The sequence below is a fragment of the Triticum dicoccoides genome, chromosome 2A (genome assembly GCF_002162155.2).
Source record: "Triticum dicoccoides isolate Atlit2015 ecotype Zavitan chromosome 2A, WEW_v2.0, whole genome shotgun sequence".
Taxonomy (NCBI): domain Eukaryota; kingdom Viridiplantae; phylum Streptophyta; class Magnoliopsida; order Poales; family Poaceae; genus Triticum; species Triticum dicoccoides.
The window spans coordinates 211,915,194-211,937,685 of NC_041382.1; the positions used below are offsets into that span (position 1 = coordinate 211,915,194).

At 43.2% G+C, this 22,492-nt stretch overlaps 2 protein-coding genes across 2 annotated transcripts; both read right to left on the reverse strand.

Moving 5' to 3' along the window:
- Nucleotides 1-1,832: 1,832 nt before the first annotated feature.
- LOC119357796 (cysteine-rich receptor-like protein kinase 6) lies at nucleotides 1,833-2,377 on the reverse strand. Its single transcript, XM_037624625.1, has 2 exons — nucleotides 2,233-2,377; nucleotides 1,833-2,129 (listed from the first exon to the last, which is right to left on the reverse strand). Exons 1-2 carry the CDS (start codon nucleotides 2,374-2,376, stop codon nucleotides 1,833-1,835), a joined length of 441 nt encoding a protein of 146 aa, XP_037480522.1. The 5' UTR covers nucleotide 2,377.
- A 251-nt stretch (nucleotides 2,378-2,628) lies between these two features.
- LOC119357797 (cysteine-rich receptor-like protein kinase 10) lies at nucleotides 2,629-8,761 on the reverse strand. The gene is made up of 4 exons (XM_037624626.1): nucleotides 7,957-8,761; nucleotides 3,444-3,574; nucleotides 3,076-3,286; nucleotides 2,629-2,870 (listed from the first exon to the last, which is right to left on the reverse strand). The coding sequence occupies exons 1-4, from the start codon at nucleotides 8,759-8,761 to the stop codon at nucleotides 2,629-2,631; spliced, it is 1,389 nt and encodes a 462-aa protein (XP_037480523.1).
- Between the last annotated feature and the right edge of the window lie 13,731 nt (nucleotides 8,762-22,492).

Sequence of the window (22,492 nt, forward strand, 5' to 3'; positions counted from 1 at the left end):
GGAATTTAATCTGATCGTGGGATTTATTTGTGGCTAAATTGGATCTAATCTATGAAGCTGAAAATTTCAAAATTGACCTAAACTAATGTATTGAACCAATCTAGTCTATGAAACTGATCTAGTGCCGCGCCCCTGGGGAGAGAAGATTAATCTCCCCGGGGTCGTTGCGCTGCGGAAGTGGGGGAAGGTCCTAGGATCGGCGTCGTAAAACTAACCGCTCTAATATCATGTAGAAAATATGAGATGCCTGAATATTATGTTGTATTGATCTGACCTATGTATGGAGTATATATAGAGATACAATGGAGGGAGAGAGACTTGGAGTAGAGGACAAATTAAACCTATCCTATCTCTATCTCTTATCTCTATCTTAAAAGTAAATATACTTCTAACAACCACCTGATCTTTAGTTGTCCGTTCGCCGTTGCCTTCTGGACCGCCCTGAGAGTGCCTATTGATGGTGCTCTGGTCGGCGCTAGGGTTAGCCTCCCGGACGCTCGCGGGAGCGTCGTGGGAGGAGGGGGATCTTCTGGATTGGCATTCAACAGTTGTTCCATGCAATCTCTCCCTGCCTCATTTGCAATGTCCTCCTCAAGTCAGGCTAGCTCCTGATGTCCACTTGCCGATCTCCTAGGCGCTAATAGTGGAGGGAGTGTTGATCTAGTTTGGTTTCGAGATTTGTCATGCTTCGAGGTGTCTAATACTGTTGTGACGTGGCATGTGTGCTTTGTGTTCTATATCTTCACTATTCATGGCTTGAGTTTGGACAAGGCGAGTAGTGTGTTGATGTTGTCGTGGTGGGTGTGGTTGCTAACCTTTTGGTGTAGCATTGTGCCGAAAGGCATTGTATCGTACTCCTTTTATGAATATATGATACACATACTTATGTGTATTCTAGAAAAAAGTGCATAGACCTATTTCAGCAAATGCAGCGTGCTTCTGACATTATTTCTACATTCAGGATTAACCATAACACCCCACTCGTCGCAGCCGTCCACACGTTGTTACCCAGCGAACATATAATATCGTGAACAAGCCAAAACAGGTGAAAAAGCCATTTTATGTAGAAGAATGCAGAGTTCGTTCGACAAGATTTCAGTGCAACATGTCTTATCTCGGTACAAGCTCCGTCAGCGAAACCTCGTTGGGTGAAACCACGGCCGGCCCCCTTGCCGAAATTCAGGCCTCTCCTCCTCGCTACAGACATATTAGATGGCTGTGCGTCGGGGTGCTGGCCTGGACCTTGTGGACGGTTCGCAATAGGCTTGTCATTCAGAAGGTGCCCCTTCGACGTGCGACTGACTCCATCTTTAAAATGTGTGGTTACTTGCAGCTCTGGCGGCCGCTTAGCCGCCCCCCGGACCGGGACGCCATCGACAGACTCCTCTCCGACCTCCGTTCGTTGACCTTCCACCTGGCACCTCCGCTCCCACCGCCTCCCCCGGAGCCCGACTAGTGGATGCCTCTCTTCTGGCGCGTGAGCCTTTTTGGTTGTGTGTGTTGGGCTTGTTGAGTTGTGCCCTCAGCAGTAACCCTTGTTGCTTTCTTGTGCTTGGACTTTGGGTGCGTGTGGACCTTGTGTTTGTGTGAACTTTGTGTTTATGGCTTTGGCATTGGCTTTATCTATAAAGCGGGGCGCGAGCCTTTTTCGGTAAACCACGGCCGGCCTGCCACTGGCGGAGCTATGTGGTGTGCTGCAGGTGCCATGGCCCCCCAGCCCATTAATATTTTATAAAAAAACACTGTTTAGAATGACACAAATTAAGATAAATACAGTATTTGGTCCCTCTACACAATTATATTTAACTATTTGCCCCCTCAGTAATATCTCGCTAGCTCCGCCACTGCGGCCTGCCACGGCCTTGCGAGGCGCCGTGTCGTGGTTCCGGCCCGGCACTACTTGCCCGGATGCAGAAAGCCGGCTTGGACGGTGCCTGAAGCGAGACGGTGTCGCTGTTAAGGATCGCATTCGCCCGTGACATCGTAGGCCTATCCGCAGGGCTCTCCTGAACGCACATCAATCCGATGTGAACGTAGGTGAGTATCTCCTCTTCAGGAGCACTGCTTCTGCTTGCAAGGGACGGATCAGCTATCTCCAATATCGTTCCCTTGGTCCAATGCTCCCATATCTGCACCAGAAATGGGTTCAAATGAGTTTTACTGTCGTAAGGGACTTAGAATTTTAGGTTAATACGTACAGTACTATTCAGCTAGGGTTTCTTTCCTGCTTACAAGGTTTAAGAGGTCAACGGATTGCTTGGAGTTGTAAGATCCACAGTTTCTTCTTCCAGTTATAATCTCTAAAACTAGAATTCCGAAGCTAAACACGTCTGATTTGGTTGAATAGTGCCCGCGAACAACATATTCAGGTGCCATGTATCCGCTGCGACAAGAGATATGGTCATTGATTAGTGATATATATATAAAAAAAAATATGGTACACCCTCTCATCCAAATTAATTGACGCAGCCTCTATACAAACATTGTATTTTTTTCCGAAAAGGATAAACATTGTATAAAGGTTGCGTCAACTAATTCAGACTTATTCCTGCAGTCCATGCATGGTGCATTTTTTTATATCAAAGCATAGTTGACTTCACTTTTTTTTGAAATAATAGTTGGCTTCACTTACAACGTCCCAACAACTCTGTTTGTGACATCCTTTGATTGATCCCCTTCAAACAACCTCGCCAAACCGAAGTCTGAAATCTTCACATTCAAATCGGAGTCTAACAGAACATTGCTTGCTTTGAGGTCTCTGTGGATTATTTTCAACTGAGAATCTTCATGAACATATTGCAAACCTCGGGCAATTCCATTTATTATGTTGAACCTCTTCCCCCAATCAAGATGCTTGCTCCTCTCAGGATCTATTACGGGAACAATAAACAGAGACAGAGAGGTTAGTTTTAGTGTCATATATTCTCTCCCATGTTACTTTTTCTTTTTGACGAAAGGTAGCCAATATATTAAGTGGAGTGAAGAATAAACAAAGTACGTGTGGTGGCTACAGGGATCATCTTACAAACTACAGTTCACATTTAAAGATAGTGATGCAATACTCTGAGTATTTACCAAAGAGAATCGTGTCAAGGCTTCTTTTGGGCATGTATTCATAGATAACGAGCTTCTCGTGTTCTTCCAAACAAACGCCGATAAGCCTCACAAGGTTTTTGTGCTGAAGCTTAGCAACCAAAACCAGCTCAGTTTTTAGCTCTGCTATTCCTTGTGCTGAACCTTGTGACAGTCTCTTCACTGCTATCTCTTGGCCATCAGCAAGGGATCCCTGTAGATTTACAAGTATTTAATGAAAAACATTACTGGTTGATTAGACGAGTAGAGATGATGGTAAAATTTGAGGAAATTGGACCATAGTGCATGGTATGATTTTTTTAAGGAAGTCCATAGTTGTTTTTTTGTGTGCGACATACTGTGATTGGTACCTTGTAAACGGCACCAAACCCTCCTTCCCCAAGCTTATTTCCTTCTGAAAAGTTCTCAGTTGCAACTTCCAGTGTTGACAGATTAAGCATGGATAAACTGATGTTTGGAACGCTTTCCCAGTTTCCAGAATCTGTCAAAATAAAAAAGTTTTAAATCCGTCGAACAAAATCCATTTCATTGTCTGCAATGCGTAATTGTTTACCTTATATTTGTACATAGCCTTTTTTTTCATATAAAACTTGATGGTTCTTTTTGCAGGAGTTAAATTTAGGACCGTAAATTTATCTATTTCCCATTTTTTGGTTGTGCAATAGGGCAAAGCACCACTGCATTTTTTCCTTTTTTATTAATTTTATAAAGGGCATAAAATAACTAAGAAGTTGTACAATAGATCTTTAGATGGAAGTAAAAAGAAACTATGCTAATTACAAATTTCCTAGCCAATCTTTAAAGAAAACCAAGTTATTTCCGTCTTTAAGGTCTGTAAATCTAGGGAGTAGCTTGGGCATGTACAATGCATAGCCTTAAGGTGATGCCTCACATGCCATGTAGGATCGGATATGACGTAAAGTAGGTTCGGATAAGGAAGCAGGATCCTCTTCAGGAGACGGGTGCTTGAAGAGAAAAAGTGTGGTCCGGTGACCAAAGCTGAAAATGTTAGAGTGAAAAGTAGAGATGCATGTGTACTAGAGTCTTTATTTTCTATTTCTTAATGAGGCCCACTAGTGATAGCTTGCATTGGAGAGAAAAAATAAATGTAGGTGTCTTAAATTACTTTTTATCATGGAGCATATGTATCCATATGCCACCATTGTACATGCTCCTCCAGATACAAAAGCAAACTAAAGTGAAAGTCAATGCTGCAGAAATAACGGCCAATGCAACTGCTAGGACCAGTAGAATGGTACTAGGTTTATTTTTTCTCCCTCCTGTAAAATGACAATAGAGTTGAAGCACTTGATAACATGAAATATGTATATGGATCATAGCAATGAAAAAAGCAGGAACCAAAAGAGACACAACAATCGAACGAGTTCACAAGCACGAAACACTGAAAAACTCCATTAGTTGTCACTCGGGTAAAATACTACAATTAATATGGCCCGGAGAGAGTACCATTCTACTACAATCTAAAGAGGAGGTGTGTACACGATTAATTGGAGTAGGTGGCCATAGTGGTTTTTCCCCAACATGGGTCGCAGCATAACCTACGGATCGATCCACCACCTCCTTCGACATAAGCGTAGTGTCAGTTTAAAGGACTCTACTATTGCCGATTTGTTGGTTTTAATTTCTTGAATTTTGTGCGACTTTTGGATTTGACTGTGTGCATCCTAATTATGCAGAGGCCGGATGTTACTCATAATGTTTTGTATCCGCTTGATGCTACATTTTGAGATAATAAAATCGCTTTTTTATCAAAAAAGCTACAATCCAAAGAGGTCCTAAACTTCTTTTTGGGAATTTTATCCAGTTAATTTGTTTTTTAAAAAAGTATTTTTGGTTGTGGTTGACCTGTTGGCTGTGTGTCGTGTTATGTAGAGGCTGGACATTCACTCGGTGCGGTTTTATCATCTCTATATATCGATCGAATGAAAATGCTCTTTATCGTAGAAAGCAAGTTATTGATACGAAAGTGCCAGCTCAGCTCCAGTTTAAGTAAATAGGAAGAGGTCTCCATCTGAGCTCCACTTTAGTACTTCACTAGAAGGGTTGGGCGCGTTTTATTGCGGCGTTGATGTTGTTGGGTTTCTTGTAAAAATAATCACCTTGTTTCAAAATATAAGGTGTATTACTTTTTTGAAAAGGTAAACTTTTTAAGTTTGATCAAATTTGTAGAGAAATATATAAAAATTTATAATATCAAATTGGTATTTTTAGATTCATCATGATGAATTTCCATACTTTTTTTGTTTAATATTATGGATGTCGATATTTTTGCTCTGAAATTGATCAAACTTAATGAAATTTGACTTTCTGAAAACTAATACCACTGATATTTTAAAACTGATGGAATATTTAGTTTGGCGGGTGGAAGGGGGGAGGGGGGGGTGATAGTGTGTGTTTTATTTTTATTTATAATGCGTTGATTGCATGGGCCTTTTGTGGTGTGATTTGTATTATTCGCTAACCAATCTATATTTATGTGGGGAAATTTCTGTGTCGGTGATTGCATATACTAGATTTGTGCTACAATATCGTATGGTGGCGCTTCTTTGTTTAGGTGGAGGGAGGTTGTGCGGGATTCATATGTTTTTATAGACCGGTCGTTGCTGATTGATTTGAAAAATAGTTGGTCCCGTCAAAATCCTAAACCAAAGCCAAAATTGAATACTTCAACCGAATGAAATAGTTTCAAAATTAAGGAACATTGTAAATTAAAATAATTGAATGGGAGAGCTTAAGAAATTATTGACCCGGTCAAAATCGGATGACCCAATTCTAAATTGAATACCTCAATTAATTGTGAGACCTTAAAAATTAGGAAGCATGATGTGTAGTAGTATACAAGAATTAAATGAGAGAGTTCTGAAAAATTATTGACGCGGTCAAAATCGGATGACCCAATTCTAATTCAAGACCTCAATTGAATGTGTGCTATTTAAAACAAGGGAGCTTAGAATGGTACTAGGTTTACTTTTTCTCCCTCCTGTAAAATGACAATAGAGTTGAAGCACTTGATAATATGAAATATGTTTATGGATCATAGAAATGAAAAAAGCAGGAACCAAAAAAGACACAACAACTGAAACGAAACACTGAAAAACTCCATTAGTTGTCACTTAGGTAAAATACTACAATTAGTATAGACCGAAGAGAGCACCATCCTACTACAATCCAAAGAGGAGGTGTGTACACGATTAATTGGAGCAGGTGGCCACGATGCTTTTCCCACCATGGGTCGCGGCATAACCTACGGATCGATCCACCACCTCCTTTGACATAAACATAGTGTCAGTCTATAGGACTCTGCTGTTGCCGATTTGTTGGTTTTAATTTCTTGAATTTTTGTCAGACTATGAAAAACACATTTTGCATCTATACAAGGCCATCAATAGTAATTAAGGCATTAATTTTTATCTTGGTACCTGTAAAGCACGCATTAATTTTTATCTTGGTACCTGTAATTTGAGTTTGTGGCCTTGTATATAAAAATGGAGGAAGTATACTAGAAGGATTGAGCGCGCTTTGCTGCATTATTGGTGTTGTTGAGTTTCTTAAAAAAATCACTATGTTTCAAATATAAGGTGTATTAAGTTTTTGAAAAGGCAAATATTTTAAGTTTGATCAAATTTGTAGAGAAATATATGAAAATTCATCATATCAAGTCGGTATTTTAATTTCATCATGAAATGAATTTTCATACTTTTTTGTTTAATATTATGGATGTCGATATTTTTGCTCTGAACTTGGTCAAAGTTAAAAAAATAACTTTCTAAAAAGTAATACCGCTTATATTTTGCAACCAATGTAATATTTAGTTCGCATGTGGGGGGCAGGGATGATAGTGTGTGTTTTATTTTTATTTATAATGTGCGATCTGGTGGGCCTTTTGTGGTGTAATTCCTTGTTATCTTCTAACCAACCCACTCCCTCCGCCCTTGAATGAGTGTCCTTCAACGTTTTTGGAAAGTCAAACTTTTTTTTTATCTTTGACAATACTTATACAATAATACATCAACATTTATGCTATCAATTTAGTAGTATTAGATTCATGATAAATATACCTAGTTGGTTTCATAAACAATGATATATATTTTTGCACAAACTCAGTCAAACTTTGAGATAGCCTCCAACAAAGTTGGAAGTACAATTTTTCATGGACGGATGGAGTATATTTATGTGGGGAAATTTCTGTGTCGGTGGTTGCATATACTATATTGATGCTATAATATCACATGATGGCGCTTCTTTTTTTTCGGTGGTGGGAGGGTGTGTGGGGTTGATATATGTTTATAGGCCTGTTGCTACTGATTGATTTGAAAAATCGTTGGCCTGATCAAAATCGTAAACCAAATCCAAAATTGAATACCCAACCGAATGAAAGACCTTCAAAATTAGTGAACATGGTGAAGTAAAAGACTTGAATGCGAGAGCTTGAGAAATTGTTGACCCGATCAAAATTGGATGACTTAATTTTAAATTAAATACCGCAACTAATTGTTACGCTTTAAAAATTAGAAAGCATAGTGTATAGTATAAAAGAATTGAACGAAAAAGCTTTGAGAAATTGTTGATCCGATCAAAATCGGGTGACTCGGTTCTAATTGTAAACCTCAATTGAATATGAGCTCTTTAAAGTTAGGAAGCTTAGTGTTATAGAGAATAAGATATAAGATATTCTAACTTTTTTTCCAATTCAGATGTATATAGATGCATTTTAGTGTTTATTCATTTATTTCAGTCTAGTCTATATGTAGTTCATATTAAAATATCTAAAACATTTTATATTTATGAACGTAGGGAGTAGCTAGGAAAATCTCGTAGTTTTGTAAAAGATCTGCAACTCACCTCCATCTCCATCTACCGATGGTTTCACGCCCGAGGACGGTGCTGGGAGGTGTAGAAGCGGATTGCCGGAGAACGGAGGATATAGCTCAAACCTGTAGTTGCACCGTAAACCCAGGATCCTACCTCCCTGCCGCCTGCTGAAGTGCTTCGGCATCACCCTTACTATTCCCTCCAGGCAGCTCCGGCAATCGGCCGGTGCCATGTCCGGCGTGCACTGCGCCAGCGCATAGACTCTCGGGGTGCTCACGTCGAAGTCCTCTACCCCTGTGCCAAACCGCTTGGATGAGTTCAGCGCTGCGTAGTCCGCAACAGCGGCAAGGAGGACACCCACGGCGGCGTCGAACGTTGCGGCCAGCGACGTCACGTTCTCCCCATTGGGCATGATGTGCCGTTTGGTGTTGTCGATGGAAGTCACGAAGTTCTGGTTGGAGAAGCGGAGGTAGCAGGTGTCGTAGTAGATGGTCACGTCCATGTTGTACGAGCACACCTGCTGCGCGTCCCGCAAGGCATTGGCGACGCAGTCGCCGCAGGCGGAGGCGTTGGTGGTGTCGCCACGGCAGAGCGAGAGCGCGTACACGGTGTCCGGGATGGCACCTACGGCGGCGGTAGCGAAGAGGGTGGGAGATGAGGAGGATTCAGTTGGGAGGGTGGAGGAGAGCTGCTTTAGGTTTGATTGGAAGGCGCTGTTCGCCGTGTAGTTCCGGCTGTTATCGCATTCTTGCCACAGCACGTCGCCGGAGGCGAGCTGTGCAAGGAAGGGGACTACGAGGATGGAGACGTAGCAGCAGAGTTTGTGGGAGATCATGGTTGGAAGGGGACTACTGGTGCTGGTGTGGGTTGAGTTGGAGACAAGAAGATGTGGTCATGTAGGGGAGAACGAGTGTTTTGGCAATTTGGCTTGATCTTAGATCGGGTCACAATGTGTTTTCTTTTTCTTTTGATGTTAGATCGGGTCACAGTTTGATTCAAACAAAGGCTACCTGTCGTACTACTCCAGAGAAAAATTCATTTATTATAACAGGCAGGCCTAGATAATGTATGGGATATTTTCAGAGGAATACTATGGAGGAGATGAAATCTTGGCATCCGTTCCGTGGCAAGTATCAACATCAAAGAATCAACAGTTGGATTCTCTGATCTTTTCTCCTGCGCGCATGCCAGGCAGATAGATGGATCGGTGATAAATTTTGGAAGAGTAGTGTTGACTGTTGAAGTACTGAACTGAATAAGTCATCGGTGCCACGACCATTTCTTTAGAACCTACATCTTCCAGGTTGTTTCCAACGGAGCTATCGCTTCCACCTGTTAGAAAGGGGAATGTGGCAGCATTTTCCGTTGTCATCCCGGCACTGGTACTTGTTCAAGATCGACTGGACAAACATTTTTCCTAGCAGGAAGAACAAAAGCACAAGATACAATCCGAGAGAAAGGCAATGATGACTGGTGTGGTAGTTACCAGCAATAGAGTCCATACACAAAACAATGTACCATGTAAGGAATCAAATTACATGGCTGATTGCATGACAGTGCCTCTTCTTCTGCAGCATCATTCTTGGAGTAGCAAGAATAGAAAACAAGCGAAGCCAATCGCTTGGAACCGAAGCATCAAAGGGAAATCTTGGACCAAAACATTATGTCTCCAAAATGACGTTTCTGAAACATACATTAAACAAAAGCTTATTTGACAATAAATCAGAAAAAATCAATATATACATTAAACAAAAGCTTATTTGACGGGTTAAAACGTGTATTGAGTTCGCTCACGCTCATCGGCCGCCGTTACGCTCATATCCTGCTCCATTAGTTGGACGTCGTGGAAGGTGGTGCGGCATTGGCCACGCTCAACCATAGCATCCCTGTGGTACCGGCACAGCCGCCGTGCATCCTGAAAGGCCAGAGCTACGCAGGCGATGCAGATGCCCGATGAATTGACGACGTCTGGAAGGCAGTGGCAGTAGGCAGACAAAACGACCTGGTCGACAAGGGCATGGGCACAGGCGGGGCAGGACGCATTTACTAGCTCAATGGCGAGCGTGGCAGCGATAAGCCGTTGGTCTTGTAAGTGCTATTGGAGCGTAGCGGCCTTGCGTCCCGTAGGAGTGACCGCCGGGCAAGTTGTGATTGGTGGCAGCAAGCGCGGCCAGCGGCGTGAACACGGCTAGCAGGAGGATGATGTTGGAATTTGCTAGTGGACTTTTGACCCAAAGTCCAACTAAAATTTTAAATTTTTTTTGGCCCATTCATGCACACATGTGAGTGAAGTGAGTGAGGCTACAATTTAGTCCCACCTCATAAGTTGAAAGAGAGTTGTACCTTTTTATAAAGTGAATTCTTCTACCACTTGTATGAGCATGAGAAAAGAAGACCTACACGCGCGCTCCTCCTCCTCGCTCGCCGCGCCGCGGGTTGCAGGATTGAGCCGAGCTGAGTCATTAATTAATAATTAATGGGTGCGTTAATTACTGTACCGTTTCCGATTCTTTTGGATCATGACGACTCGGACGTGGGGTTTACTCCCACGACCTACCTCGCCCGCACTATATAGTCAGTCAGACGTCTACCCTAGCCGCCGCCGCTTCGTATGGTTTCTCACCACCGTTTTAGATCATTGCGCCGCCAAGCAAGTCTTCTTCATCCCTCCTTTCGGCGTGCACCGGGAGAAGGGACAGCAGGCCTCCGGAACCCCGCCTCTCGTGATCCTGTACGGGAGAGGGGCAATCAGGTTTTTAGGGAGCGCACTCGCGCGACTGCTGGCAGCGACGACTTCGCGAACGACGACTTCTTCCCCGACCTCGGCAACCTCATCCTCGACGACATGGGTGACAACGTCAACGCCGGCAGTGTTGCTCCCGCTAGACCGTATGTGATTCTATCCTTCCTGTGCGAGATCGTGGTAGAATTCATGTTTCTAGTATGTGCCCTAGATGTGATCTGCTCATCTACTATGCTAGTTCGCATGATTAGTTTAATCTCTGCTACTGTAGTCATGATTTATCTTTTGTTTATTCAGATTAAATCTCGTAGTAATTTGCTCATATTTCCAACAATCCAAAAACCTGATTATAGACAATTTACTCCGAGTGGTTTTGTTGCGCATCTGAAGCCGCCCGCCTTTAAGGGGGCGCAATATAAGAGGTGGCGCACGAGAGCAGTCTACTGGTTTCAGACCATGGGCTGCTATGACGCCACCAAGGGCAAGCCTGAGAGTTATTGAGAAGATCGATACTCTCTTTAAAGGCACTCTTCTGAGTGTTCTGGATGATTCCATTATGCATTCGTATATGTCATTTGAAAATGGCAAGGACATGTGGGTTGCGCTCGAGGCCAAATTTGGTGCCTCGGACGCCGGCAGTGAGTTTTACGTCATGGAGCAATTCTATGACTACAAGATGACTGATGAGCGCTCTGTTGTACAGCAGGCTCATGAGATACAGTCGCTCGCAAAAGAACTTGAGTACTTCAAGTGTGTTTTGCCGGAGGCATCATTGCCAAGCTTCCGCCTTCGTGAAACAATTTTGCTACTTTCCAGAAACGCAAGAGACATGAGTTTCCCGTTGCGGATCCCATTCGTACTCTTGATGTTGAAGAGAAAGCGAGAGCAAACGACAGACGTGCTCGAGTTGCTGAGGGAGCTTCTAGTGCCCACATGGTACAGAAGAAGAATTCTAGACCAACAAGTTCAAAAACAACAAGAACAAAACTCAGGGCAAATGCAAGTTTGATACAAAGAACAAGCCATCACATTCTATCAAATTCAAGAAGAATTCTCATAAGAAGGGGAAGGGACTTTGTCATGTCTGCTGTGATCCTAATCACTGGGCTCCGAAGTGTCCTAACCAATTTGAGGAGCGCGAACATGAGAAGAGCGGCAAGTCCGTTAATGTTGTCATCGGTGATACTGATATGAAGGAATCAGGGTACGGTATTTTTCCTACCATCCTTTCAGTATTTTAATCCCCTGATTGGTTAATTGACACCGGTGCCAATGTACATGTTTGTGCTGACGCCTCCATATTTTCTTCTTACCAGGCCACAGGGACTTCTCCTGTGCTGATGGGGAACGGGTCACATGCCATCGTTCAAGGTGTTGGTACGGTCGATCTGAAATTTACTTCGGGGAAGACCGTGCGTCTGAAGAATGTTCATCATGTGCCGTCCATCAATAAAAATCTCGTTAGCGGTTCCCGTTTATGTCAAGATGGTTTTAAGTTGGTTTTCGAATCCAATAAAGTTGTAATTTCTAAGTATGGACAATTTGTTGGAAAAGGCTATGAGAGCCGGGGCTTGTTCCTCCTGTCTTTGTTAGATATTTGCACTAAAGTTATAATAATGATTGCCACAATAATGAGTGTGATATTTGGCATTCACGACTTTGTCACATTAACTTTGGTTGCATGACGCGGCTAGCCAATGTGAATTTAATTCCAAAAATCTCTACTGTCAAAGGCTCTAAGTGCCAAGTATGTGTGCAAGCTAAGCAACCTCGCAAGTCTCATAAGACTGCAGAGGCAAGAGACTTGGCGCCACTAGAGCTTATACATTCCGATCTTTGTGAGATGAATGGCGTGTTGACAAAAGGTGGAAATAGATACTTCATGACGTTGATTGATGAATCCACTAGATATTGTTATGTGTATCTTCCGAAATCAAAAGATGAGGCTTTAACTTTCTTCAAAAACTATAAAGCTGAGGCAGAGAACCAACTTGATCGGAAAATTAAACGGCTAGGTCCGATCGTGATGGAGAGTATTTTTCCAATGAATTTTATCTGTTTTGTGCGGAACATGGTATAATCCATGAGAGGACGCCTCCCTACTCACCTCAGTCAAATAGGGTAGCCGAAAGAAAGAACCGAACTCTAACTGATATGGTTAACACCATGTTAGACACATCAGGTCTTTCCAAGGAATGGTGGGGGGAGGTGCTAATGACTGTGTGTCATGTCCTAAACCGAGTTCCCACAAAGCATAAGACCATGACTCCATTTGAGGAATGGGAAAGGAAAAGATTGGAACTCTCTTACCTATGTACTTGGGGTTGTTTGGCGAAAGTCAATATACCAATTTTCAAGAAGCCCAAGCTTGGATCAAAAACCGTGGATTGTGTTCTTCTGGGTTATGCTTTTCATAGCGTTGGCTATAGATTTTTGATAATAAAATCTGAGGTACCCGACATGCATGTTGGTACGATTATGGAGTCGAATGATGCGACTTTCTTTGAGGACATATTTCCTATGAAGGATATGTCGAGTTCATCAAACCAGGAGATACCTACTCCATCTAGTGAGATATTCGCTGTAATTCCTAAACCCACCATTGTGATGGAGCACGTTGAGAATCCTATTGAGGGTGACAATGGAACTCCTGTGAGGAGTAAGAGACAGAGGGCTGTGATGTCTACTACACAACCTTCTTCTTATAGACGTTGTTGGGCCTCCAAGTGCAGAGGTTTGTAGGACAGTAGCAAATTTCCCTCAAGTGGATGACATAAGGTTTACAATCCGTGGGAGGCATAGGATGAAGATGGTCTATCTCAAACAACCCTGCAACCAAATAACAAAGTGTCTCTTGTGTCCCCAACACACCCAATACAATGGTAAATTGTATAGGTGCACTAGTTCAGCGAAGAGATGGTGATACAAGTGCAATATGGCTAGTAGATATGAGTATTTGTAATATGAAAATATAAAAACAACAAGGTAACTAATGATAAAAGTGAGCACAAATGGTATTGCAATGCTAGGAAATAAGGCCTAGGGTTCATACTTTCACTAGTACAAGTTCTCTCAACAATAATAACATAATTGGATCATATAACTATCCCTCAACATGCAACAAAGAGTTACTCCAAAGTCACTAATAGCGGAGAACAAACGAAGATATTATGGTAGGGTACGAAACCACCTCAAAGTTATTCTTTCTGATTGATCTATCATAGAGTTTGTACTAGAATAACACCTTAAGACACACATCAACCAAAACCCTAATGTCACCTAGATACTCCAATGTCACCTCAAGTATCCGTGGGTATGATTATACGATATGCATCACACAATCTCAAAATCATCTATTCAACTAACACAAAAGTACTTCAAAGAGTGCCCCAAAGTTTCTACCGAAGAGTCAAGACGAAAACGTGTGCCAACCCCTATGCATAGGTTCATGGGCGGAACCCGCAAGTTGATCACCAAAACATACATCAAGTGAATCAATAGAATACCCCATTGTCACCACGGGTATCCCACGCAAGACATACATCAAGTGTTCTTAAATCCTTAAAGACTCAATCCGATAAGATAACTTTAAAGGGAAAACCCAATCAATTACAAGAGACTAGAGGGGGATAAACATCATAAGATCCTACTATAATACCAAAGCTCGCGATACATCCAGACCGTACCACCTCAAGAACACGAGAGAGAGAGAGAGAGATCAAACACATAGCTACTGGTATATACCCTCAGCCCCGAGGGAGAACTACTCCCTCCTCGTCATGGAGAGCACCGGGATGATGAAGATGGCCACTGGAGAGGGCTTCCCCCTCCGGCAGGGTGCCGGAACGGGTCTAGATTGGTTTTCGGTGGCTACAGAGGCTTCTGGCGGTGGAACTCCCGATCTATTGTGCTCTCCGAAGTTTTTATGGTATATGGATATATATATATAGGAGGAAGAAGTACGTCGGTGGATCTCCGGGCTGTCCACGAGGCAGGGGGGCGCGCCCAGGGTGGGTGGGCGCGCCCCCCACTCTTGTGGGCAGCCCGTGACTCTTCTGGTCCATCTCCGATACTCCGTGGGATTCTTCTGGTCCAAAAATAAGTTCCGTGAAGTTTCAGGTCAATTGGACTCCGTTTGATTTTCCTTTTCTGCGATACTCTAAAACAAGGAAAAAACAGAAACTGGCACTGGCACTGGGCTCTAGGTTAATAGGTTAGTCCCAAAAATAATATAAAATAGCATATAAATGCATATAAAACATCCAAAATTGATAATATAATAGCATGGAACAATAAAAAATTATAGATACGTTGGAGACGTATCAGCATCCCCAAGCTTAATTCCTGCTCATCCTCTAGTAGGTAAATGATAAAAACAGAATTTTTGATGTGGAATGCTACCTAATATATTTATCCATGTAATTCTCTTTATTGTGGCAAGAATATTTAGATCCATAAGATTCAAGACAAAAGTTTAATATTGACATAAAAATAATAATACTTCAAGCATACTAACCAAGTAATTATGTCTTCTCAAAATAACATGGCCAAAGAAAGCTATCCCTACAAAACCATATAGTCTGGCTATGCTCCATCTTCATCACACAAAATATTTAAATCATGCACAACCCTGATGACAAGCCAAGCAATTGTTTCATACTTTTGATGTTCTCAAACTTTTTCAATCTTCACGCAATACATGAGCGTGAGCCATGGACATAGCACTATAGGTGGAATAGAATGGTGGTTGTGGAGAAGACAAAAAGGAGAAGATAGTCTCACATCAACTAGGCATATCAACGGGATATGGAGATGCCCATCAGTAGATATCAATGTGAGTGAGTAGGGATTGCCATGCAATGGATGCACTAGAGCTATAAGTATATGAAAGCTCAAAAAGAAACTAAGTGGGTGTGCATCCAACTCGCTTGCTCACAAAGACCTAGGGCATTTTGAGGACTCTCATCATTGGAATATACAAGCCAAGTTCTATAATGAAAAATTCCCACTAGTATATGAAAGTGATATCATAGGAGACTCTCTATCATGAAGATCATGGTGCTACTTTGAAGCACAAGTGTGGTAAAAGAATAGTAGCATTGTCCCTTCTCTTTTTTTTCTCATTTTTTTGTTTTTTTGTTTTTTGGGGCCTTCTCTCTTTTTTTGCCTTTCTTTTTTAATTTTTTCGTCCAGAGTCTCATCCCGACTTGTGGGGGAATCATAGTCTCCATCATCCTTTCCTCACTGGGACAATGCTCTAATAATGATGATCATCACACTTTTATTTACTTACAACTCAAGAATTACAACTCGATACTTAGAACAAAATATAACTCTATATGAATGCCTCCGGCGGTGTACCGGGATGTGCAATGAATCAAGAGTGACATGTATGGAAGAATTATGAACGGTGGCTTTGCCACAAATACAATGTCAACTACATGATCATGCAAAGCAATATGACAATGATGGAGCATGTCATAGTAAATAGAACGATGGAAAGTTGCATGGCAATATATCTCGGAATGGCTATGGGAATGCCATGATAGGTAGGTATGGTGGCTGTTTTGAGGAAGGTATATGGTGGGTGTATGATACCAGCGAAAGGTGCGCGGTATTAGAGAGGCTAGCAATGGTGGAAGGGTGATAGTTCGTATAATCCATGGACTCAACATTAGTCATAAAGAACTCACATACTTATTTCAAAAATCTATTAGTTATCGAAACAAAGTACTACGCGCATGCTCCTAGGGGGATAGATTGGTAGGAAAAGACCATCGCTCGTCCCCGCCCGCCACTCATAAGGAAGACAATCAATAAATAAATAATGCTCCGACTTCATCACATAACGGTTCACCATACGTGCATGCTACGGGAATCACAAACTTTAACACAAGTATTTCTCAAATTCACAACTACTCAACCTCAAGTATCACCCAAAACCCTAATTTCATCTAGATACTCCAATGTCACCTCAAGTATCCGTGGGTATGATTATACGATATGCATCACATAATCTCAGATTCATCTATTCAACCAACACAAAAGTACTTCAAAGAGTGCCCCAAAGTTTCTACCGGAGAGTCAAGACGAAAACGTGTGCGAACCCCTATGCATAAGTTCATGGGCGGAACCCGCAAGTTGATCGCTAAAACATACATCAAGTGAATCAATAGAATACCCCATTGTCACCACGGGTATCCCACGCAAGACATACATCAAGTGTTCTCAAATCCTTAAAGACTCAATCCGATAAGATAACTTCAAAGGGAAAACTGAATCCATTACAAGAGAGTAGAGGGGGAGAAACATCATAAGATCCAACTATAATAGAAAAGCTCGCGATACATCAAGATCATACCACCTCAAGAACACGAGAGAGAGAGAGAGAGAGAGAGAGAGAGAGATCAAACACATAGTACTGGTACATACTCTCAGCCCCGAGGGAGAACTACTCCCTCCTCGTCATGGAGAGCACCGGGATGATGAAGATGGCCACTGGAGAGGGCTTCCCCCTCCGGCAGGGTGCCGGAACGGGTCTAGATTAGTTTTCGGTGGCTACGGAGGCTTCTGGCGGCGGAATTCCCGATCTATTGTGCTCTCCAAAGTTTTTAGGGTATATGGATATATATATAGGAGGAAGAAGTACGTCGGTGAATCTCCAGGATGTCCACGAGGCAGGGGGGCGCGCCCAGGGTGGGTGGGCGCGCCCCCCACTCTCGTGGGCAGCCCGAGACTCTTCTGGTCCATCTCCGATACTCCGTGGGCTTCTTCTGGTCCAAAAATAAATTCCGTGAAGTTTCAGGTCAATTGGACTCCGTTTGATTTTCCTTTTCTGCGATACTCTAAAACAAGGAAAAAACAGAAACTGGCACTAGGCTCTAGGTTAATAGGTTAGTCCCAAAAATCATATAAAATAGCATATAAATGCATATAAAACATCCAAAGTTGATAATATAATAGCATGGAACAATAAAAAATTATAGATACGTTGGAGACGTATCAGGCTGCAAAGTCCTTTGGTGATGATTTCATTGTGTACCTTGTGGATGACACACCCAGGACTATTTCAGAAGCCTATGCATCTCCTGATGCTGACTACTGGAAGGAAGTTGTTCGTAGCGAGATGGATTCCATCTTAGCTAACGGAACCTGGGAGATCACTGACCGTCCTTATGGGTGCAAACCTGTAAAATGTAAGTGGGTGTTCAAGAAGAAGCTTAGACCTGATGGTACGATCAAAAAGTACAAGGCACGGCTTGTGGCTAAGGGTTATACCCAGAAACAAGGTGAAGACTTTTTTGATACTTACTCACCCGTGGCTAGACTGACCACAATTCGGGTGCTACTATCACTAGCTGCCTCACATGGTCTTCTCGTTCATCAAATGGACGTTAAGACGGCTTTCCTCAATGGAGAGTTGAAGGAGGAGATTTACATGGATCAGCCAGATGGTTTTGTAGTACCTGGTCAGGAAGGAAAGGTGTGCAAGTTATTAAAGTCTTTATATGGCCTTAAACAAGCTCCTAAGAAGTGGCATGAGAAGTTAGATAGAACATTAACTGCTGCCGGCTTTGTAGTAAACCATGGTGACAAGTGTGTGTACAATCGCCATGGTGGGGGTGAAGAAATTATTCCTTGTCTGTATGTCGACGACATATTGGTCTTTGGAACCAAACTTGATTTAATCAAGGAGGTTAAGGATTTTTTATCTCGCTGTTTTGAGATGAAGGATCTAGGAGTAGCTGATGTTATCTTAAACATCAAGCTGTTGAGAGATGAGAATGGTGGTGACGGTGTCCTGGACTAGGGGTACTCACCACGTCGTCTCCCGATCTATTAGATTGGGCCGAGGACCCCCGTGGCCATATACTCATGGGCCAGTTCGGACGGCTACCGCATACAAGGAAGATTCCACAAGACTTGGCGATCAAGACAAGGACTTCTCCCCACCGGCGTATTCGGCTAGGACTCTTGTTATCCTAGGCCTCCGGTGCATTATATAAACCGAGGTCAGGCTAGTCGATAGATATACAACATACAACAATCATACCATAGGCTAGCTTCTAGGGTTTAGCCTCCTTGATCTCGTGGTAGATCTACTCTTGTACTACCCATATCATCAATATTAATCAAGCAGGAGTAGGGTATTACCTCCATCGAGAGGGCCCGAACCTGGGTAAAAAACATCGTGTCCCTTGTCTTCTGTTACCATCCGGTCTAGACGCACAGTTCGGGACCCCCTACCCGAGATCCGCCGGTTTTGACACCGTCATTGGTGCTTTCATTGAGAGTTTCGCGGTGTGATCGACAAAAGGATCGATGGCTCGCCTGCAGATCAACTGCGACTTCGGCATCTTCGTCACCAGCTCGACTGGTCACCTTGGTTCGATCAAGAATTGCGCCCCGTGTTCGGATCACCATGTTCGGACGAGGCCTTCATCAAACATCAACTCCGATCTCTATCAAGATCACGGAGGAATCATCCATGGAGCTCGGGGGCTCAACGTCAACATTGCCCTCAAGTGATCGTGCTGTTTTTCTGGACAGCGAACTCGTATCTGCTACTACCACCTCCTCGAGTATCGCTTTGACGATCTCTTTGGTGGAATTGTGCGGAATTGAGTCTACAACAACCCTGGAAAATTTCGTCGAGTTCCGATGGAGTAATCTCTGGCAATCCACGATATACCGAAGCCCTATCAAATCTGGATGGGAATTTGGATGTGTTTAGGGCGTGGTGTCCAGCTTCTATCTCGGACGTCCTTTGGAAGATCCAACCGTTGATCGGCTGCGCAATTCCTGTATCTACCACCTCTCAAAATTTCAGCTCGATCCAACCGTCCAAACTCCGGGAACCTTCCGATTAGTGCATCACTTTTCAGATCTGTTTTCTGCGCGAAAACGAATCCGACCCGATTTCATCTTTTCTATGAACGGGATTTCGGACATCCCTTTTGAAGGAAGTTTTGTATGGGGTATTGTGTTTTGTTCCCGAACACATCCCACTAAATTTAAGATCTTTTGAACATGATCTTCAACATTATGCTGGTGTCAAACCAGTCCGGCAATATTACTCCACGGCTGCCGACTTGTGCTAAGATACGGTGTCACTTTGTTGAGCCGAGCTCAACTTCTTCGGATCATCATCTCGGCAAGCCGAACAAGAGTCCGACATCGCGAAGGATAAATCATCACCAACATCGCCGCCCCACGGATTATACAGAGCAGGCATACCGGCACCGCCGCACGGTTGCTTCATCAAGCCGGCATCAACCACGTCACGACCTGCATCGACAGGGCCGCACTATCGCTTCTTCAAGCTGGTGTCCATCCCGCCGACCTACTTCGACATCTCGGCTGGACCGGGGGCTTCGCCGTCTCTTCATCAACCTACTCCGGACACTTCGGCGTCACTAGCCGACCAGCTCCGTCACGTTAGCTGGGCCGAGGGCTTTGCCTCGGCGAGCCAACCTTTATCAGCATTGCCATGCCGTCGTTTTATCGCTCATCAGGCAATAGGTGTGCGGATCGAGTCCCAATTTTGGGAATCACCTTCCTTTGGATTGCTACAATAAATAAACTAGGTGCTATCAATCCCTAATATTTTTTGCTTGTTTGGGTTCATTTTTCCCAAGGACTTATTACTCTGGTTTGTCCATCATATGTACACAGGTCTATCAAATGGTAGCCGCATTCACGATAGTCGCATGGTGGTTCGGTCAATTTCCGTACATAGTCCGGCTAACGCCGCATCCAGAGCTCGGACCGACCTGTGAATTCAGGCTTTGCCACGCCTTTACCACATCACGCCGACGCCCTGCATCGACATTGACTTCGGCGCCAGGCCATATTTCTTTTATTACTCATTTTGCATAAATTATTTATTATGCAACAATTTTTTTTTAAATTATTATTATTACTACTATCTCCGGTTTGCACTATTTTTTGTGCACAGGAAAATGATCCGGGGACTTCGGCGTCACTCTGCCGGTCTGCATTGACCGTGCTATGTCATCACTACGGCGTGTCGAGCTCTTCGCGCCGCCACCTCGGGACTGGCTTGGGGGATGGAACCTTGCCCCGCATCAAGCTCGGACCGCGTCATCAATACCGAACACATTAACCAGCTAAGTCACTTTCATGCTCAAAGTTTTAATTTCTAACTTGTGTTCGGTTCGACCAAGCATTATACTTTTTGGAAAAAAGTTCCTTGTCCAAACTTTATTTGTGACGCATAAATTCAAATACCCAATTCATTTGGGGGCTTTCTTCATGAAGCTTTTCCTCTTGCATATGATTATACTTGTACGGCTTCGTTTCTTGTTCGTGTATTACGCCACAATATGCACCATATTGACTTAAGCGATTTGCAAGCTGGGTTGCCTCGCTCCTGTGTTTACCCCTACATTCCCGATTGTTCGGCTAGGGAGTAAAGGGAGCACCTCTGCGATTATCACGATCGGGTTGCCCGAGCCGGACCTCAGACTGGGTGAAGCCGAAAGCTAGCACTCTTATAGTTTTCAATGATGGTCGGCACACAACGGAACTCATGAGTACAAAAAATCTATTGCACAAGTCTCATAATAACAATGAGCATCGAAGAAAGGTATCGGTGGGGGTACTATTTTCTTCGAAGATGCTTCTTACACTTCACGGTAATATAGCATAAGTTCCCTGAGCGCGCTTTGTCTGTTACAGCCTTATGGCCTGATTGCCTGGTTATTGGAAACACCATCGATATTCTCGACCGATGGAGTACATAACACTTTTCGGTTCTTTACCGAAGAGGGAGAAGCTGACGGTCGGTTAAGATGCGTTTAAAGTTCGGTTGAACATAGATATGATATAAGTACTTCGGTACATGCAATCATTCTTCTACCCAAGTCACTTGGGGGCTCTTAAAATTTCTATGAGCTATTTTATAGTAAATGTGTTTTCTTCTTGGTCGTTGCAAAGTCTTTTTCTATCGCTCCTTTTTCGACGTGAATGTGTGGTCAATAGCCAGATAACCCATTTTCTCGCTAGCGACCGCTCGAGTTTAGTTCGCTAAACTGGTCTAACGAGAAGCACTCCGCCTTCGGGATAGGAGGCTGCAGCCGTAGGCTGACCCGCTTGAAGTCTTGAGATCAGATGTGTAATGTTCAAGCATGACAGAAGCACTTTTTTTTTCTAAGACCAATTTTCGGATTGGTACCGAACACTTGATATTGTTCGGACGTCATGTTTTTACTGACATTTCTTGGTTTTCCAAGCTTTTTGGCACTTTTAAACTATTTGTGCTTTTCCAGCATCAGTCTCGCAGTGCAACGCCGGACACCTTTAGGGATTCGGCAAAAACATTCTCAGATATTGCTATATACGCATCGGTTTCGAATTGTGTCTTCGGTCAATAGTTGGGTTGCCCGGCTCCTGCACTTGCTTCCTACGTTCCGTTTTGTTCAGCTAGGCATGCAAAGGGAGAACCACTGCGATTGTGCTTCCAGCTCACATGGTTAAGCACCTCAGTTGCCGAAAACCGACTGTCAAATAAGCGTAAACCGGTCAGCGATCCGATGACTGTGTTAAATAATGGGCCACTCATAACAATGGCCGAAGTGTTTACGGCTTGACCTTGACTGTCGTCGAACACTACCGGGGGCTATTAACTAGCCTCCCAAACTAAATCCTCGATATTTTGCTCTTACATAGGAGCTGAGGTTTCATGATCATGCTTAGCATGACAACCCAAAGAAAGGAACCGATAGCGGCACTATTTTCTTTGGAAGACATTTCTTCTGTTAAACAGTAATATAACATATCTCTCTGCGTACCTTTGTTTAT

Excerpts from the sequence above, each read along its gene's own strand:
- LOC119357797 (XM_037624626.1), bottom strand. The coding sequence starts at position 8,761 with ATGATCTCCCACAAACTCTGCTGCTACGTCTCCATCCTCGTAGTCCCC. Across the intron at positions 3,575-7,956 it reads ATCGGTAGATGGAGATGGAG|ATTCTGGAAACTGGGAAAGC; the intron begins GTGAGTTGCAGA and ends TTATTTTGACAG. Across the intron at positions 2,871-3,075 it reads CCTTGACACGATTCTCTTTG|ATCCTGAGAGGAGCAAGCAT; the intron begins GTAAATACTCAG and ends TTCCCGTAATAG.
- LOC119357796 (XM_037624625.1), bottom strand. The coding sequence starts at position 2,376 with ATGGCACCTGAATATGTTGTTCGCGGGCACTATTCAACCAAATCAGAC. Across the intron at positions 2,130-2,232 it reads CCGTTGACCTCTTAAACCTT|ATATGGGAGCATTGGACCAA; the intron begins GTAAGCAGGAAA and ends TTTCTGGTGCAG.